Source organism: Macrobrachium rosenbergii, chromosome 50 (assembly GCF_040412425.1).
Source record: "Macrobrachium rosenbergii isolate ZJJX-2024 chromosome 50, ASM4041242v1, whole genome shotgun sequence".
Classification (NCBI taxonomy): Eukaryota; Metazoa; Arthropoda; class Malacostraca; order Decapoda; family Palaemonidae; genus Macrobrachium; species Macrobrachium rosenbergii.
In genome coordinates, this window is record NC_089790.1 from 39,487,918 (window position 1) to 39,509,260 (window position 21,343).

The 21,343-nt window shown below is 34.0% G+C and overlaps 1 protein-coding gene across 2 annotated transcripts in view; it reads left to right on the forward strand.

Annotated features, from left to right (window-relative positions):
- LOC136832844 (glutathione S-transferase theta-1-like) overlaps positions 1–21,343 on the forward strand; it is a 201,444-nt gene that overhangs the window by 61,983 nt on the left and 118,118 nt on the right. For both annotated transcript variants that reach the window (XM_067094502.1, XM_067094503.1), the window contains exon 3: positions 9,371–9,458. In XM_067094502.1, coding sequence (XP_066950603.1) covers positions 9,371–9,458 — 88 coding nt within the window. The remainder of the gene's footprint in view (positions 1–9,370; positions 9,459–21,343) is intronic.

The following is a 21,343-nucleotide window of genomic DNA, read 5'->3' on the forward strand; positions in this document are numbered from 1 at the left end:
TGTCTGTGAAAAAATCGCGTATGCCCATTAGTTAGGTTCTGATGAAAAGTTCGTTTGTGTGTGAATTCGCGCAACTCAGATCATTAATAGATCCAGTATTACTGTACATAAATATACATAAATATATATATATATATATATATATATATATATATATATATATATATATATATATATTTTCTTATGCTGTGGTTTTCATATTAGCAATCTCCCTATCAATGTATGTGTGTATTGTTTGTGTACTGTAGATTTTATGTTTTAGATGCGTATATATCAAAAAGAAGTTAACGTAGGTAAAATGATTGCATATGTGATTTAGAAGGGACGGGTGTGCGTCGAGCTGAGAAGACAGAGCCTTGTTCGTTGTATAGAAGGCGTTTGTTAGTCCATTTTCAAAACTGCTGATAATGCATTCCATTGGGACTCGATCAAAACACTGTGGTTTAGACCTACCACACGTAGATAGACGCCTGCAGAGGTCGACACTCAAAGGCTACATTTTTCGCTCGCGTCTCTCTCCTCTCTCGCTCGCTCGCTCGCTCGCTCGCTCTCAGGATTACGATCGCCCGTTTATTGTAATTGATGTTTTGATAGACGGTCACTCATATCCTTTGGCGGTGCTAATTCCTTATTAAATGTGTCGAGTTATCTGAACAGTGTATCATGCATTAAGTGTGTGTGTAACGGCGCCTGGTTAAAGACCAGAAGCATTTGGTACCAACAGTATTGCAGAAATAATTATTGGGTTATAATTACTAAAATATATTTGAAATTGGTTATATATGAATACCTTTTCCATACATATATTTTTTTCATTGTTATGCTTTATCTTTTGAAGAATTTTTCTGTTATGCATATATGTGATGTGTTTGCTATTGCCTTAATTTTTGCTTTACATTCTTTTGATATTTAATCTTTTTGCAGAGTATATATTTCTGTGTCTTTTGTGTCCAAATTTTTACATGATTGATTTATTTGCCTTATTTTGTTTAACACTTGGGAATTGAAGTTTTGTTACTCAACAATTTAAATTCTTCTTGAATAACCCTTTTGATTAATTAATAAATTAATTTCTGATTTAATTTTGACTGATGATTAATTCAGATTTAATCCAGTTTTGTTTTATCTTGAAGTAATAATAAATTTCCTTGAGACTGTTAATGTCATGTATAATCTTTGAATTTAGAAATAAATTTTTGTATTTAAAATATTATATCAGAGTTTCATTCATTGACCCACCAGTAATTTTGATTTGAATTAGAGATAGAGTGGTAAGTGAGATGTTTTCCTTCAAGTAATTGAAGTGAGCTCGAACCAGGGAAATGAAATAAATGGAAATATTTGAACTTTTTTAATGTTAATGGAGTGATGCCCTTAGATTTTACCTCACACCTGTTTAACGAACTTAACCTGCTTTCTTTCATGATTGATAAGTTTTATAAGGGATCACTGTTGCCTTTAGAGAAATCAGTCGTCTTGTAGGTGTGATGAGGGTTCAGGTGTCTGGCTTTTGTGAGGTAACTATAATTGTTGAATAAATGGTAAGTTTGGTAATCAAATATCAAGCACTTAGATACCAGGTTTGATTTAAAGAACAGACACTGGACACTCCGGGGTCACCATATATAAATGGTGCAATTAGACTCGGGACAAGCACTTAGATACCAGGTTGATTTGAAGAACAGACACTGACCATTTCCCCATATATAAATGGTGCCTTAGACTCGGGACAAGCACTTAGATATCAGGTTTGATTTGAAGAACAGACACTGACACTTTGTCACAATATATATATCTATATATTATAATATACATACATATATATATATGTATATATATATATATATTTATATATGTATATATATATATATATATATATATATATATATATATATATGTATATATGTATATATATGTATATATATATATATGTATATGTATATATATATGTATATATATATGTATATATGTATATGTATATATATATATATATATATATATATATATATATATATATATATATATATATATATATATATATATATATATATATGGTATATATTATAATATATATTCCCACAGGAAAATGGCAGGCAGAAGTTCAGTACCAAGCGCTTTCACGTTTATTAACACATCGTCTGGGCACGAATGAGACACAGACATAAAGAAGGTTACGAAGTAAACAAAAAGAACAAGAATACCAGATGGTCAGTTGTCAAAGGGTAATAAACAGAAAGATAATCCAGGATAATCAGGGATCAAGCTCTCACAAACTGAACGCAAGACCAAACAACAAGAAATACTAAAGTTTAGTCTTACAAAATCCAAAAACATGTATAACCTTGAATACCAGATGGTTAATTGGCAGGGGGTAAAAAACAAAAGGTTAATCCACGGCAAATCCTGGATCACGCAGTCACAAACTAATCCAAATATATACTTACCCATAAGGCAAACGGAATCTTATCCATTCCCAATGCAGAAACATGTATAAAAATGAATATTAATTTTGCATATATTTATCAACAACTTTTTTAATTATGAAGGCATCAAGTTTAAACAAATATAGACTTAAATTTAGAACACTTTCATTATTTGACTTAATAAAACAAGATTCGATGATATTCCTTTTAACTGTGTCATTGCATGGGACCAAAGGTCTTGCTTTACTCCAGTTAATAGGATGATCTAAATCTCTCATATGTTCGAATAATGCATTCGATATTTGGCCAGTTCTCACAGAATATTGGTGTTGTTTGATTTGTTGTGAAAGTGATTTTCCAGTTTGTCCATAATATATTTTATCACATTTTTTACAAGGAATTTCACAGATGCAGCCAGAAACATCTTTAGGAGAAATTTTTATCACTAAACTCTTAACATTAAAATTACTGAAAACGACATTTATGTTGAAAAGCTTTAAAATTCTAGGAATTTGTAAAAACCTTTCATCATACGGTAATTTGAGAATATTATGCTTGGGTATTTAAGTTTCAAAGCAATATCATAAGTAATTTTGATCTCAGCATCAATGAACTGCGGGCTACAAACACGTAAAGCCCTTAAGAACATTCCAGAAAAGACAGAGAATTTAGCATTTTGATGGTGATTGGAATAATAATGAACAAAAGAGGCAATGTTAGTTGATTTTCGAAAGACTGAAAAGGTGAAATTTCTATCATGTCTATGGACAGTTACATCAAGCAAATGCAAATTACAATTTCTTTCTTCCTCTACGGTAAATTTTATAGAAGGGACTAAATTATTTAGCTTAACGAGAAATTCCTGGAGATTTTCGTGAACTGGCCAGATACAAAAATGTCATCTACATACCTAAACCATATAACTTTTGGGGCAAAATTCTTGGTAAGAATTTTGTCCCAAAGAATTCCATGTAAATATTGCTAAGGACAGGGATAAGGGATTACCCATAGCCATACCAAACTTTTGTACAAAAAATTCCCCATTGAAACAAAATTTACTGTCTTTGATACATAACCTTATAAGATTTGTGAGGTTTGCTACAGTTAAGGAATGTCATAACTTTCTAATTCTTCCTCTAAAAATTCCAGTAAATCATCTACAGGCACTTTTGTAAATAAAGAGACAACATCAAAACTAACCATAGTAAAATCAAATTTCAAATTCAAACTATTCAATTTGTCTATAAAGTCGACATAATTTTTTATATTCATATTAGAAATGTTTCCTACCAATGGTGTAAGAATTTTTTTTACAAGCCATTTAGATAAGTTATACGAAACTTACCCTGCTGAACTAATGATTGGTCTAATAGGGTTATTGATTTTGTGTGTCTTGACTAAACCGTGGAGATATGGTAGGGAGGAGTACTGAGTGGTAAACCATTTAATTAAATGGTCAGAGCCCTTAAAAATGGATGTAATGTTTGCTAAAATGAGAGTTAACTATCTGTGTGGGATCTGACCTCAGTTTTGTATAAGTTTCACTATCATTCAATAATGCCGTTATTTTATTTACTTAGTCACTTTTATTCATTATTACCACTGCATTAGACTTATCTACCTTTGTTACTTGCAATGTTTAATCTTTTTTAAGGTTTTTGTATGCCTGGAGAAATCGTATGAGAACATTCGGGGAAGAAGGCTTGGCCATAGCACCATACACAATACCTTTACAAATATTAATGTCATCAGGACATAAATTATGACTAAATTCTTCCAAATAACAAAATTATTTTGAAATGTTGACATAGTCCAGGTTACCACCAGAAACACCAAAACTTAATCCATATCCTAAAGCCGCTGTTGTTTGACATCAACCACCACAGTAGTTGGCAGTTAGTAAAACCCAGCCACCCGAATACACGAAAACTCCGACTTTGGCTGTTTATAACTTTGGAAATATTCAACTGACTGGTATGAAACTCTGGCTTTAGAGGTTTCCCACTAAGATCTCTAATCGTGCCAAATGTCATCGAAATCCATTCAGCCATTCTCGATATCCAGATATCAATTTTTGGCATTCAAGGGACGTGGTATGGGGTGGGTGAGGGACCTAACATGTCTGTGGAGCAATGCGGTAAAACATACAGCCGTGATACTTAATTTTTCTGAAAGTTCGTATTCTGGAGGGGTGCCTTTCGGGGTTTGTTTTTTAAAATAATGAAATTTTAAAGTTACAGTATGCTATTCAAATTAGCCACCAAAATTCAAATTTCCTGATGTTCAGGTACAGACTGCTCACAACATTAGAAGAGACGCCATTTCTTAATGTGTGTGAATAGTAAGTGGTGTTAGGAGAAGCTGGCTGGCTTACTGTCAATTATCTTAATTAAACATTACCACATGTTGAATTTACCTACGCTGTTTTGGTTTTATGATCGTTGACCTACCCTTAATAAAGGGCCTCAATAGTTAGAATGTTTTCACACACACACACATTACACACACACACACACACACACACACACACACACACACACATATATATATATAGGAGCCTCGATGGCTCAGTGCATTTACAGCAGCAGCTTCGGACTTCGTAGAGGTCTATAATGGCGCTGGTTCAAATCCAGCCGACTGATCAGGAGGCAGACACTTTGCTATCAAAAGTGTAGACATCCCGGGATTATATATGTAATCAACGGATAGGTTTGCTTAAAAGCAAATGGGTGTTACAGACTAAATACACACACAAAACAAAGCCACTACAACACCTTCTAAAAAAAACATAACAAACATCTCACACGATCTCAGAACTCTCGCCCCTAAAGCGCAACAAATCGCTGCTGGGAAGAAAGGGCGTTGGGTCGGGTATGATACATGAAACATACGCTACGGGGTCTAAGCGATGTCAGGCAGGGCAGCCGATCGAGACTACAGGTCTACCCCAAAGCCAAATCAAAAGTCCTTTTCCTTCAAAGAAGGCATCGTGCTTACCCCATACAAAAATGGGAAAAAAGCACGTTAAAAGAAGAAGAAGAAGATTATATATATATATATATATATATATATATATATATATATATATATATATATATATATATATATATTATATATATATAATATGTATATATATATATATATAATATATATATATATATATATATATATATATATATATATATATATTATATATAATTTATATATATATATATATATATATATATATATATATATATATATATATATATATATATATATTTATATATATATATATATATATAATATATTATATATATATATAGATATATATATATATATATATATATATATATATATATATATATATATATATATATATATATATATATATATATATAATTATGCAGCAAAAGAACTGAGCTTACCATAATCACAGAGAAGCCACATAGGACTAAGAAAACTATATCTAAAACCTAAACAACCCCATTCCTTTGTTACTGCATTTTTCTTGATCTAGGGCATTGCCAGTGCAAAAAGGACTGAAATCATGGGCAAAAAATTGATGAAATCACAAAAGGGGTAGTAAAGCCCAGCCACAAGAGACAGATATGGAGGTCAGGGGATACAAAGGAACGTGTAGGGCGTAGGGCTTTACTCCGCAACCTGATAGATTATGATGAAAGCAAAAAGTAGAAGTAGGAGTCTTTTCTCAATCACTATAGAAAACGAGTGCCATTTTATTACTCACAACGCTAACCATACCTGAAGAGATAGGCACTGGCACTTCTTCAAGCGATGTAATTTGAAGACATGCAGTATATCAGATGTACCTGCATAGAAGGGTGATCATATAAATGCAACGCTTCTTTGTGGGTAACATTTTTTCTTCTTTTTTCTTCTTTGTCATGGAGACTAATACAGGCGAACTCATTCCAATTGTTGCTGTTGTGGAGACTAGAGTCATGTTCAACAAAAACCTGGGCCTTGTCAGAGTTAAGTGGTACTGGAATCAGGCCCTCTTTCATAATTTTCACATCGTCAGCAGTGGTTCGTCCAAACCGAAGTCTATTCAATATGCATATTACAATGGCACTCACTTTCTATGCTGATTGAGAAAAGACTCCTACCTCTATTTTTTGCTTTCATCATAATTATCAGGTTGTGGTAAAGCCCTATGCCCTACCCCTTCCTTTGTATTCCCTGACCTCCAGATCTGTCTCTTGTGGCTGGGCTTTACTATCCCTTTTGTGATTTCATAACTTTTTTGCCTGTGGTGTTATTATATTTTCAGCATACTATTATGGCACATAAATGTAGTGGCAGTTTAAATTTTGATATCAGAGCATCATTAATATTTTATATGCTATATAATATAGAGTAAGAAAGATCTAGCTCTTTAATAAAAAATACTTAGCAGTAAGTAGGTCTGTAGGTATTACACCAGTGGTTTCATCTCATCTTTTAAGCATGTTACTAAGATGTTTAAGGACACCTGCTGTATTTTGTCAGTCATTAAAAATTATCTGCAGTGTGTATGTCTGTACAATATGGTCTATGTCATTAATTTTTCAGTTTCAGACATGCAGAAGCAGTGTTAAAGTTGTTTAACAAAATGCATATCACCAGACGTGGTTTCTGAACGAAGTTCCGAAACATCACAACGTCAGTGTAAACAAAACATGGAAAACAACTCTTATTATTGGATTCAAAGTAAAAATACCTATTTTTTTATATTTGTAATAAATCCTGGTTTATTTTCATCAAACAATACGTCTCATAGGTAGGTAAAAGCAAGAAAGTGAAATTTAGTAGCTTAGACTACACCTAAGCCCTCAAATTATTCATTTGGTAAGGTGCTATATCATTTAAACCTTTTTCCAAGGACAACTTATTTTATATATAAAATTAATTTGTTGTATAACACAAGTTACTGAGTCATCATGCCAAGGAAAAACTAGCCAATAAGGATGGTAACAAGGAAAAGAATCTTGGTCAAGCAAATGCTAGAGCTGTTGATTTGACGGGTGTTTTTACTGTTTTATCCATCTTTTAAGAACAGTTGTATTCCAGAATAAGTCAAAAGTGCTTTCTCATGGCAGTCCTTATTTAACAATTTTCAAGTATCGTCCCAAAGCCTTAGAATAGAAGGAAATGACTTCGTTAACCTTTTCTGTTGTGTTTTTGTTTACAGGATGCTTTCTAATAATTGAGATGTATACAGAAACAATACAAAATTCTTTACTCCTACGAAAATAGACCTCAGAACAATAACATGTCAAAATGTATTGTGCCATAATGATTAACTTACATGTAATAAAATAACATAATCACGTAATAATTAAGCAAGAGGGAAAAAAGCAATGTTCTGCCTTAATATTTTTCCTCTACACTATAGTACTGTTATGGTGGACCAAGAGTTTCAATTTGACTGCCTGAGGTCGTACATTCGGCAGGGAGATCGCCACCCCATGTTACCACCTGTGTGTCATTGACACCTTCATCAGGATGGAATTTAATGATGGCCTTGAGATACTCTTGACGGATATTCAAGGCTTCTTCTGTTGTTCACCTGACCTGTGAGGCAACTCTTTCATTTCTTGGTATAAAACTGACCCATAGCCAAGAAAATACTCTATGACAATCTACAGTATCTACACTAAACCAACCAACCCTTGCCTATTATTAAATGGACAGAGCAAGTGTCTGGATGTCTACAAGAGGAACATCATGAACTCTTACGTAAGGAGAGCCTTGTCACTATTATGTGGAAGGAAATGCATAGTGATATAGAAAGAGCAACAAAAGTTCTTGTCAACAATGGTTTTACAGAGAAATTTAAAAGCAAGTCAAATCAGTTCCAAGTAATTGGTACCAAGAACCTTCAATTAAAATCAACAATGGTAACAAAGAAGCAGCAAAGCTGTTCTTTACAGGCTATGTGCGCCAGCGTTATCACTAAGAAGAAGCAGCCTTTAAAATGAAAATAAGGACAATGTCTCCATCTTCCCAGTGACATCAAGATCAACTACATTATCTTGTACAAAAAACAGTGGATCAACTTTTAAATAATAACCCAGCCCTCCTCCTAATGATTAGAATAGATGGAATCCTGTATACTGATTCAAATGCTTATGCAGTATAGAGGGTGCCCTCATTCATATGATAGAATGTCTCGCTAAACATTTTTCTTGCTACCATCAGGAAGGTATAGTGTGTGAGCAATCAAGGAAAAACACCAAAAATACTCAGACTGCACTACAAATTTAAAATCAGTCCATATCTTAGATGCAGCTACCAACTTCAAATCGTAGAGGTTCACTACTATATATACAAAAAATAATAACGGTGAACAAAAAGGATGAAAACCTCACTCCTCCATCCTTATAATAAGTCACCAATATAACCTCTCTCTCTCTCTCTCTCTCTCTCTCTCTCTCTCTCTCTCTCTCTCTCTCTCTCTCTCTCTCTCCACAAAGGAAGACAACAACCCCCTTCTCACCTAAGCAGAGCTGATGCACCAATACCATCTCCAAAGTCACCCACCAAGAAACGGTTTGCTAGGCCAAAGTGTTGCTCAGTGATAAATACCCATGCACTACCATCCAATCTGCATGCTTAGTTTCCTTCCTTTGTTAATTTTTTGTAAGCTGAAGACGAACAGAGTTATAACCTATGCAAAACATTCTTGTAAAATATACAAATGAACTTAGGATAGTTCAATCTTTTATTTGTTCCTGTTTGAAAAAAAGCCATAAGAAATAATAAAAACAAACAAGAACCTCAGTGTAGCTGAAACCACTATTACGTTATAGATTACTTTGTCAGACTTTTTTAGGCACTCACTGTGAAACATTTTGTCCCATTGAATGGTACTGAAAGTCGGTTCTTTTATGTTTATCAAATCTATAAAGTAACCTAAGCAAGTTGTTTTGCTAATTTTTATTTGACATGCATTTTGTTTCTAGGAGAACACATGAAGAAGGATTATATGGCTGTTAACCCATTCAGAAAAATTCCAGCAGCTAAGGATGGTGATACCCTTATTCTTGAAAGGTAAGGCTATTCTAGACAATATTCATCCATCTTGCTTTTTTACATTGTTGGGGACTTCTATTTAACTTTATTCATCACAACTGTTAATTATATATATGTATATTACATAATATATATATATATATATATATACACATATATATACATATACATATATATATATATATATATATATATATATATATATATATATATATATATATATATATATATATATATATATATATATATATATAAAACTGAATCACGAAAATATGGAACGTGATGAATATGTAAATAAAGATAAAATCCATGAAGGAAACGGAAACACTGGAGTGCTGTGAGGCCTTTCGACGCTAGGTCCTTTACAGTATGTGTACAGTGGACCACCACTGTATTGCAGTTCAGCATTCACAGCTTCAGTTAGTCACGGATTTTTCTGTGGAAAATAAATCACGGAAAATTCACTGAATTGCGGATTTTATCGTAGAGTAATGTTCACTAATTACTATATTTTCATGTTATTTTCTTGACTAAATACATTTTTTATGGTAAATTATTTACTAATTTTCAGATATTAATATTAATGTAAACACCACAAAATACAGTAACAGTGAAATGTATCATTTTAAAGTAAACAGTAAAATCCCACAAAATCACAAAACAGCTGTTTACAGATTCATTTTACTGATGTAAACATACCTCAGTTCGCCTCTCTCTCTCTCTCTCTCTCTCTCTCTCTCTCTCTCTCTCTCTCTCTCTCTCTCTCTCTCTCTCTCTCTCCATATCCTTTAGTGAAATATAAATTACTGTATAATAAAAATATGAAACTAAAACTCCAAGAAGTTCACGGCATATATGAGTGAGTGCATACATATGTAGCCTACATGTTACAATTTTTTTGATTTTGTTTTGCTTGAATTACTGTACCATTTCTATTACAAGATTAATTGATTCAACACACACAACAGTACACAAGCGAATATTTTATCACTGTTGATTGCATTTATAATTTGATATTGTTTTCAGTGCATATTTAAATATCTAGGTACAGTATTCAACTCTACTTGTGAATTCCCAGTGTTTCCCCTATCATAAAAAGAAAACGGGACTACTTAATGCTGTGAAAGAAAATGGATGTGCCTGAATATAGGGGGAACTTGATTAGTTTTCACACATAGCTGTACTGTAAGCCATATATTTTTAAGGGTAATGTTGTAAGATGACTTTGAAATGGTCTTTGTTTTAGGATGATAGTTTAACGTATATTTGGTGGACCCCCACTTTTATGAGCCTCACTTTTTCACACTTCACTTTGTTGCGGATTTTCGTGGAACATCTTTCAATATTATGTGGGAACTTCCACCAATTCACAAATTTGTCTATGCACAGTAACCCTCTAATTATCACTAATTCGCTCTGTTTTTATAGAGCACCACTGGGTATTCACTGATTATTGTATTTTTTCATTAAAGGATATTGTAATGGGCAGTCATGGGCTCCACACAGGTTCGACAAATAAAATGAGAATGGGTCTGGAAAGACAGGCAGGAGCCAAGACAGCAATGAGGAGGGGCTCAGCAAAACCAGCAAAATTACCTTAATACTAGTTTATTAACCTAAATTATTCACTTATTTACAAATGAGCCAGGTTCGAACCAAAAACTAATTACATTACAAAAATCAGTGAAATGGCCACCAAACGAGTCAGTTAAATAACATAGATGTAGCAAAATCAATGAAGATTACTTCAAAAACACCATCAAATTAAATTATATAACAGTAAATACCTAAATTGAAGTCAACAACACTTTAGCTACATCAAAAGCAAAAATCAGACAGCATAAACAACAACTACACAAACAGCGTCAAACAATATAAGTAAGGGTACAACAGAGTTCATAAATAACACACCACATCAAATAATTAAACAGCATAAACCACGACTATATATGCTGATCAAATTCCTAAGTACTCTGCTGCCAGTAAACGAAGTTTGGAGATGATTAACTGGGATTTTGGTAATGAAGTTCTGAAAGAAATGTTTTTTAATCTTTCAAAGTCGAGGCTCTCTAATGTTAATATTGATGTGCATGTTCTCTTTTGTTCTAATCAGTGCTGTCATTCCGTTGATCATAAACTCTGTATACAAGACAGATACGATGAACTGTGTACTACCACAGTGGCCTCTGGAAAGAAGTATTCGGCACTAGAAGAAAGAGGTACAAAGGTGTGCCTGGCTGTCGGATTTCGTTCTTGAGGCCCATGACTTTGCTCAAGACGCATTCCTTTCGTGGAGGATGATTGGGTCTCCGAGAGAAGAGTGAGTCCTGGGCACTGCATATGCGACAGACTCGTTCTAGGTTTAAACTAGCGCTTAAATGGTGTCGTGAGCATGAGGAGCAATTAAGAGCGAGAGCACTTGGTCAAAGTGTACAGTAGTCTCTAAGAGTATGGAACGTTTTTGGTCAAACGTTAAATTAGTGACTAAAAAGAAATGCACTAATGTCCCCCACACAATTGAAGAGGCCGTAGGTTCTAAACAAATACTCCTATTGTGGAAAAAGCATTTTCATATCTGTTCTGAATACCATTCAGTATAGCATTACTAGGAATACTGTAGCAAGAAAACTTGAAATAAGTGATGTTAACTTTTAAATATATTACTCTTGATATGGTGAAGAAAACTGCTCATTCTTTGTTCATCAATAAAGCAGTGGGCTCTGATTGTATCCCTGGGGAGGTCTGTAGGTATGCTCCAAACTATTTGCTCCTGTTGATATGCCTCTTTTTTAATTCATTGCTTATACATTCGTTTTTGCCCGCTTCTGCTATGAAAGTTATAATAGTCCCATTCTTAAAAAATGTAACCAAAGACCCTGCACTTAAAAACAACTATAGGCCAATCGCAATTGCTACACACATTTCTAAAATGCTAGAATTTGTACTATTAGCAAATATAAGGGAATTTTTATATACAAGTGAGTATCATTTTGGGTTTAAACCAAATCTAGGCACAGAAATATGTTTATGCTTTAAAAAATGTTATCAGTTATTACCACGTGCACAACACGCCTGTATTTTTATGCTTTTTCGATGCCAGAGCAGCATTTGATCGGGTGAACTATTGGAAGCTGTTTGATAAATTATTGTGCCGAAAAGTACCGAAACATTATGTCAAGTTACTCGAATATTGGTTTAACTTTCAAAATTTTGTTGTTCAATGGGATGATCAATTTTCTAGCTCCTTCGCTTGAGACAAGGAGGAATCTTGTCACCCTGCCTTTTTAACATTTATGTAGACGACCTGAATATTCGACTGGCTGGTTCCGGAACAGGATGTCACATCGGGGATGTTGCTTTTAATAATTTTAGCTATGCAGATTATCTAGTTATTCTCGCTCCCACTGGTAGAGCACTTCGAAAACATTGAAGATTTGTGAAGACTTTGCCATAAAACATGATACATTATACAACACCAGCAAAACTGTGTGCATGTTGATTCCCTCATGTAACAACAAAAGTCAGGAATACCCATGGATTTCATTGCAAAATGACTTCTTAAAATCCGTAAATTCATCCTCGTATCTGGGCCACATAATCACTAGTAACAATAAGAAAAATGAAGATACTGAACAACAGCGTCGCAAGCTCTGTGTGAGAGGGAATATGCTTATGAGAAAATTTAATTCTTGTGTTGATGAAACTGAAGTTCAATTATTCAAAACTTTCTGTACGACAATCTATTGTTCACTATGGTAACACCACACACAAGAAACTTTGGGAAGACTAATGTGTCATAATGATATAATAAGGGGCTCATGGGTGTCGCCTGAAGTAAGTGCCTCACATGTTTTTGTGACACAGGGTTTGCCCTGCTTTGATGTTATCCGGCGCCACACAATATTTAGTTTAAAACAGAGATTGGAGAAATCAAATAATGTTTTGATACTATTGCGAAAAGACAGTGATGCATCTTTATTATTTATATTACTTGATGAATGGTACAGAATACTCTACTGACAGGTAAAACTGATTTTGTTTATGTTCTATATTTGGAATGGTTTGTGCATTACGTCATGGAGAATGATATAGTTGTTATTGAGCTTATTTACTCTTGCTTTTTAGGTCTAGTTGCATGACCCTTTTTAAAGTTTTTTTATGTTTATTGGTAACACATACACATTTTGGTTGTGGTAATTGTATTTTTTCTATAAATTTGTTTGTTTAATAATAAATCAAAATTGTAGCCTCTTGGCACCACTCCTTTTATTTGTAAAGTTATTGTATATGAATTCATATTCGAAATAAAGTATTATTAATAATAACAATAATAATAATAATAATAATAATAATAATAATAATAATAATAATAATAATAATAATACCAAATCACTAGTAAAAAATAAGTTAACAATGTAACAATATCTAAAGAATAATTGCATTTTAACAAATTAACCTCATGCAGTACAGAATCACCATAGACAATCTACACAGAGATGTTTAGACCCCATTAAAGGTCGAAGAGGACGAACACCATTAAACACTGCTGTACGATCATCGAAAACCGCCCCATGACGGCCAACAGGAACATCTCCGAAAAATACAGATGATCGACAAAGTCAAGGCAACAGCAAGACTGCTGTCAAACAGGAATGACACCGCTCCAATGATGGACAAGGTTCAGCCATCAACATCATCCTCGAACTGCAGAGGGCCACAGGTAGCGAATACCTGCGGTTCTAAAATTCTCCAAGCTGCGATGCTGTCAAGAACTAGACTCGCTGCTATTCCAAGCCTGCCTAAAGCTAACAAAAATGTAAGTGGCAGACACCACCTACTTATAAAAAAATTACAAGCACCACCAAGTAAAGAGCGCACCCTCAACAAGGGAACCATCTGAGAGCGATTGTTCCAAACAAAAAACAAGCATTAAACCTTACACGATGTATACTGAGAGAGAGAGAGAGAGAGAGAACTGAGGTGTTTACATCAAAGTCTAAGCACAGTAGAAATGGATTCTGTAAGTGAAATAATATTATATTGATATTTCGCAGTGTTTTGTCATTAAAGGATGTATCCAGTACACGGAGAAAGAGAGAACTGACGTGTACATCATACTCCAAGCACAGTAACTAGCTGGGGACGAGACTTGACAGGCGCGGTTAAACTATAGCTGGGGAGGAGAGTCAGAATGTGTCGCCTACGTATGAAATTCGGGGTTTAAATATTTTTACGGTGATTAGAGATGAAACATCAAGTTATAAAATATTCTCTTGTGTACTGTTATAATATGTATGATAATCATAGTCAACTAAACTTGTAATGAAATACGGTACAATAAATCAGACAAAGCAAAAAATATGGCAACACTTAGGTACGTATGCACTTTCTCACTCATTCTTGTGAACTTCCTGTGTATGTTTATTTTCATGTTTTTTTATGTTTAAGGTACAGTAATTAATATTCATTAAAGTGTGCTGGTGGATTCTATGTGGTGGTGGTGGTTTTAAGCTGCTTACATAGGAAATTTGGATTTTTAAATATTTTTAAGATGATTAGATTATTATAATAATACATTATAAATGGATTCTGTAAGTGAATTAACGTTTTATTGATATTTTTTGCTGTGTTTTCTCATTAAAGGGTATGTACACTGAGAAAGAGAGAGAGAGAGAGAGAGAATAAGGGAACAAGAATTTTTGGGAGATGATGAGGACTAACCACGAAATGACTAGGTCAAGTACGACATAAACCAAGAACTTACTCTACTAAATTATTTTCTTTATCATAAATCTATGTGTACTTAATCACAAAAATACTAACATGACATACCAAACGTAGCATTCTGTTTGGAGGAACGTGTCCCGTCCTTCTAAACTACCCACATATTTTAGATATGCTTTGTACAGTAGCACTATCCTAAAATACTTACTGTACTGTAAATATTTCAAGATGACCATATAGCACGGCAAAATATCAATAAAATGCACGTACATTATGCCCAGTACAGTATATGATGCGCAAAGTTATGTTAAGCAAAAGAAAATGGCGTGTCTGAATTATAGGTGATACGAGTACAGTAACAGTTGTAGGCTGGTACGTAATATTGTATACGTAATGTTGTAAGATGACCTTGAAATGATATTGGGGTGTTTTGGGTTGATAGTTTGAGGCATATTTTTGTTTGAACTGTAAAGTTGGTTGATGAACTGTTAAAATAAGCATTTATAAACATTTTAGGGGTGTATATGCTTAAGAGTAAGAGTTGTAGGAAGGTAATGTAAGATGACTTTGGGTGTTTTGGGATGATGGTTTGGGTGTATTTTTGTTTGAAAGGATATTAAATTGTTATAGTATTATAAATTAAGGTATATTTTTCTTTGAACTATTAAATTGGCCAGTGAACCATTAAAATAGGTATTTATAAACATTATAGTTAAAGGGGTACAGGGTATTTAGCAGTTATAGGCGTTTTTAGAGGGATTTTACATTTCCGCAGATTTTTCATTTCCATGGTGGGCTCTGGAACCAATCCCCGTGAGAAAGGGGCCGTCTAATGTATTTGGTGTTTGAAGTATTGAAATAGGCAGTTATAAGCATTTTTAGATAGGGGTATTAACTTATCGCAGATTTCAGCTAATCACGGGTGGCTGTGCTCCTAACCCCTGTGAAATATATATATATATATATATATATATATATATATATATATATATATATATATATATATATATATATATATATATTCACAGGGGTATATATATATAGATATATATATATATATATATATATTCACATTGGGTATATATATATAGATATATATATGTATATATATAATATATATATTGTACAGTATATATATGTATATTTATACATATATATGTGTATATGTATTTGTATATATGTGTATATATGTATATAATGTATATATATAATGTGTGTATATATATGTATATATAAATATATATCTATGTATACAGAGATATATATTTATATATATCTATCTATATATATATATATATATATATATATATATATATATATATATATATATATATATGTCTGTATACATATGTAATGAGTATAATGTATGTATATATATATATATATATATATATATATATATATATATATACACATTATATATATACATATATATAATGTATATATGCATATATATACACACATTATATATATATATATATATATAAATAATCAGTAAGCTACAAACGTCCTTTAATATCAGTTCGCTCTACCTGAAATAACATATTTTCATATATGTTACCGAAGGGGAATTTATTAGTTGATAATAAGTTCGTCTGGGACGACGAACTTATTATCAACTAAAAAAATTCCCTTCGGTAACATATATGAAAATATATTATTTTCGAGGTAGAGCGAATTGATATTAAAGGACGTTTGTAGCTTACTGATTGTATATGAATCACGGTGATGTGATAAAAAGTTATATATATATATATATATATATATATATATATATATATATATATATATATATATATATATATATATATATATATATATATATATGTATATATATACATTATATATATATGTATACATACATATATATATATATGTATATATATATATATATATATATATATATATATATATAATATATATATGTATATATAATTATACACACATACATTCATACAGTACATACTGTCATACCCAATCTCATGCGAGGTTAGGTTCCAGAACCGCTTGCAGAAGGCGAATTTTCGCGTAAGTTTGGCATGGCCTCTAAAAATGCTAATAAATGCTTTTTGTAGCGTTTAAACAATAAATATGACCCTACTCATGCTCCCAAATATTAAGCTAACTTTAAATATGACCCTAATCATGTTCCCAAATATTAAGCTAACTTGTAAATGAAATTAAAGTTACTGTAATTTCACTTAAAAGTTAGCTTAATACATTACCCTTAAATAAAGAAATAAATGGTTGACATAAAAATAAGAGTTGGATGAGAATTTCCATCTCTCTCCTCCTTAGTCCATTTGCCAAAATGGGTAGCCTTTGAATGTTAAATAGTACAAGGTTTCTTGATAGATTTGCTATCCTAAGGTGGTTTTTAGGTTTTTCAACTTGGTTCTCCTCATGACAACTTTGGGCAACTCTTGTTATATGTAAATAATGGCCGCCATCACTAAAAAATCTAGTTTCTTCTATATCTTTGTTTCTGTACATTATAATATAAATAGTAAGGTGTCTATACCTATGTTTTTAAGGTCAAGGAACATGATAAACTCATTAAGTATTTTGTTGCAGGTATATATTATGCCTAAATGCAGTATGGGAGATCTTCGATGAGGGTATTATCGACCTGCATTTATTATCGTCCAATCAGTCATAACATAATTTTTCTATAAAGTATATAATAGCTGTCAAAACAAAAACAAACTTTTGAGGCCTTTATTTGATATTGTTTGATTTCATTAATATTTTGATAGGTGACGATAATACATGCCAGATGTTAAGCTGACGGTAATACCCTTCTTTATGGTACCCAAAAATGTAAGTGAACAGCTTATTTGCGTAAAAGATATGGTCAAAACTTCACCCAAGACAGTTCATACACTTTCATTATTGTAAAAATGTAGTACTCACAGTCAAGGCAGCTCTATTTATTATTAGCCATTATGCATGAATTCTATTGTACCGTTATCATAAAAATTACATGTGATAATGCTAGAAGCTTATGCCAACCTGTCCATTGATATGCAGCTGTGCAGTACATGGTGGCTCAGCAGATCAAATGGTGGGAATCAGAAAGGTTCAGAGATGTTATACTTCGTCCAGGAGCAATGCACATAATCATGTCGTTCTTGGGATGCATAGGGACACTAATGAAGGGAACAGGTCTTGATGTTCTAGTTGGAGCAGCGTTTGGACATCTTACAGGAATTATGAGCGGAAAGGCATGGGTGAGGGTTATGAGAGCATTCCGCATGGTAACAGTTGTCCTGCTGCAGCACCTTTTTCAAGATGAAAAGGACTTTGATGAAATATCTGCACACATGGAGGAAGCACGGCAGCATCCAACAGGCAAGCACTGGGTGGATAATCTCATAAAATCAACACTGCTTGCACATCAGTTTCTTCGTGCAGAGAGCGAAGGCGACTGGTTATTTCAACAACTATGCTTGGAAAGAATGTGGCCTTACTTCTTCAGTGCAGGTCACTTCCATTATACCAGATATATCTCCTGGCATTTGCTGGAGATGCGCAGCCTACCAGATGATGTCATGACAGACTTAATTGCTGGAGCACATGTCTGTCGTCATCATGAAGGTGTTTGGAACTCTGTGTCAAATGATCAGTTTGGTGAACAAACTGCTAACAAAATAGGAAAAGGTGGTATGAGAGGTATGACACTGTCACCTGAGCTAATTACTGAATGGATCGATTCATTCCCTATCTCTGCCTACATCTCAGATGCCATGGAAATCTTGTACATGGGCCAATCTGCAATGCAATAACACCAATGAAGCACAAAGAGGAAGGTGAAAAGAGGCGAAAGCTTGATGCTGCAGGACTAGTAAACATTCCCACCCACTGAAAAGTGAGAGTGATGTCCTGTATAACATTGGCAATGGCCAAGTTGCTCCAAATGAAGTCAGTGTTAAAGATGCATTATTAATTGGAGAGAAGATGGTAGCTTCATTTCGTGATTCACTGCCATCTGGATTTCATGCAAAACTTTCCAGCTCCGTTAAGACAATGGAACGACTAAAGCATGGCATCATAGTTGGTAACAAGACTGTCTTTGCCATGGAAGCCCTATTCCTTCACCTGCTTATGAGAGGTCAACAGCGTCAGCTGCAGTTAGAAAATATCTTTGAGTACGAGTTGTGTGATGTCCCTTCCTCACTCATTGATGAGTATGGCTGTTTGCAAAAGGGCACCAAAGCTGTACTTGCTGGACGTCTTGGTGTGCTACAGCAAAGTCCAGTGCCTCCAAGCATCATTATAGTGGATGCACAACAGCTGCTCTATCACATTACATGGCCTCATGGTGCTGATGCATCTATCCTAGTTGAGAATATTAAGCACAGTCTCTTGTTATACTCTCTTGATAATGACAAGGTGTTAGTCTTTGATAAGTATCATGATCTGTCAGCCAAAGACCATGAGAGAATGCGACGTGGTGATGAGGGAACCACCAACTACAACCTGACTATCAGTAGTCTACTCCCAAACAGAGATAATATTGTGAAGAATAAACGGAACATAAAGCAACTGTCACGGGTACCATCCTCTTTCAACATGGAAGATAAAATGACGCTAGAAAGTCAAGAAGACTGTCTCTTTTCACAAGATGAGGCTGATGTGACAATGATTGCATACTTATTGATGGCAGCTGAGTGTCACAGGGTAGTAAGAATCCACAGTGGTGATACTGATGTCCTAGTACTACTGATTTACTGGGTTTGGAAAGCTCAGCTACAACATACATGTAAAGTTCAGATGGAGCGTTGGAATGGCGATATTGTAGACATTAATGCAACCTGTGAGAAGCTAGGTTCCAAGTGTTTGCAGCTGTTGGGAATGCATGCGCTAAGTGGTTGTGACACTGTGTCTTACCCTTTTAATAAAGGAAAAGTCAGTGCTCTAAATGTCTTGCAGGCAGGAAATTTCCCAGGATTATTTGAGATACTTGGAGAGATAGATGCCTCAGAAAATTACCTGTTGCAAACAGGCCAACAGTTCTTCACAGCACTATATGGCCAGCCTCCAGGCACCTCAATGAATGCAGCTTGCCACAGGATATGTACAAGAAAGAAAGGAATATCACTGTGCATTATGGCCCTGCCTCCTACAGATGCCAATCTACTGCTCCATGTACAGTGGGCACATCTCCAAATGATATTATGGAAAGCAGCTGATCAGTAAGGCCCTCCAACAGTGGACATCAGCAAGTTCGGATGGCAGGTGATGGATGGCGTCCCAACACCGGCATTTGCTTCTGATTCTCCAGCTCCTCCTGGCCTAATTGCTGTTCTTAGTTGTGGTTACAAAGCAGTGGACAAGGCCTGCAGCTCTATGGCCTGCTCCTGTCAAAAGAGCCAGTTGCCCTGCACTGTTTATTGTAAATGTGGAGGCACAGATGGATGCAATAATTCATTCACAGTCACTGGTCAAGTGAATGAAAATGACAGTGACTGTTCTGAGGATGCGTTGGACAACAATTAGCTTTGTTTTCCCTTTACAAAGCTAAACACATAATTTTTTTATTATTATTAGGAGCACATATATGTACATGATGCAAGAAGCTGTGTACCTTGGCAGTTGAAAATACACGCAAAAACATAAAAAAGTATACCTTAGTTTTACCAGACCACTGAGCTGATTAACAGCTCTCCTAGGGCTGGCCCCGAAGGATTAGACTTATTTAACGTGGCTAAGAACCAATTGGTTACCTAGCAACGGGACCTACAGCTTATTGTGGAATCCGAACCACATATAGCCAGAAATGAATTTCTATCACCAGAAATAAATTCCTCCAACTCTACATAAGTTTAACTTGTAAGAATAGTTTGCAATAATAAATAGTATGTCGAATTTCATGTATTGTTGTAAGATTTTTATAACTTTATTTGTCATAATGTCTGTACAAATAAAACTGCAAATGTTATGGCTGTTCTTGTGACATAATATTAATCCTTGACCATGAAAACATGGGTATAGACATCCCATATGACAAATAATCTTGCAAATTTACAGAGATATTGAAAAAAATTGAATTTTATATAATGGCGACGAAGATTTGCATATTTCAGGATTTGCCCAAAGTTGTCAAGAGGACAACCCAGTTAAAATACTTCAGAAAAACCAGGATAATAGATATATACCATAATACCTTGTACTATAAA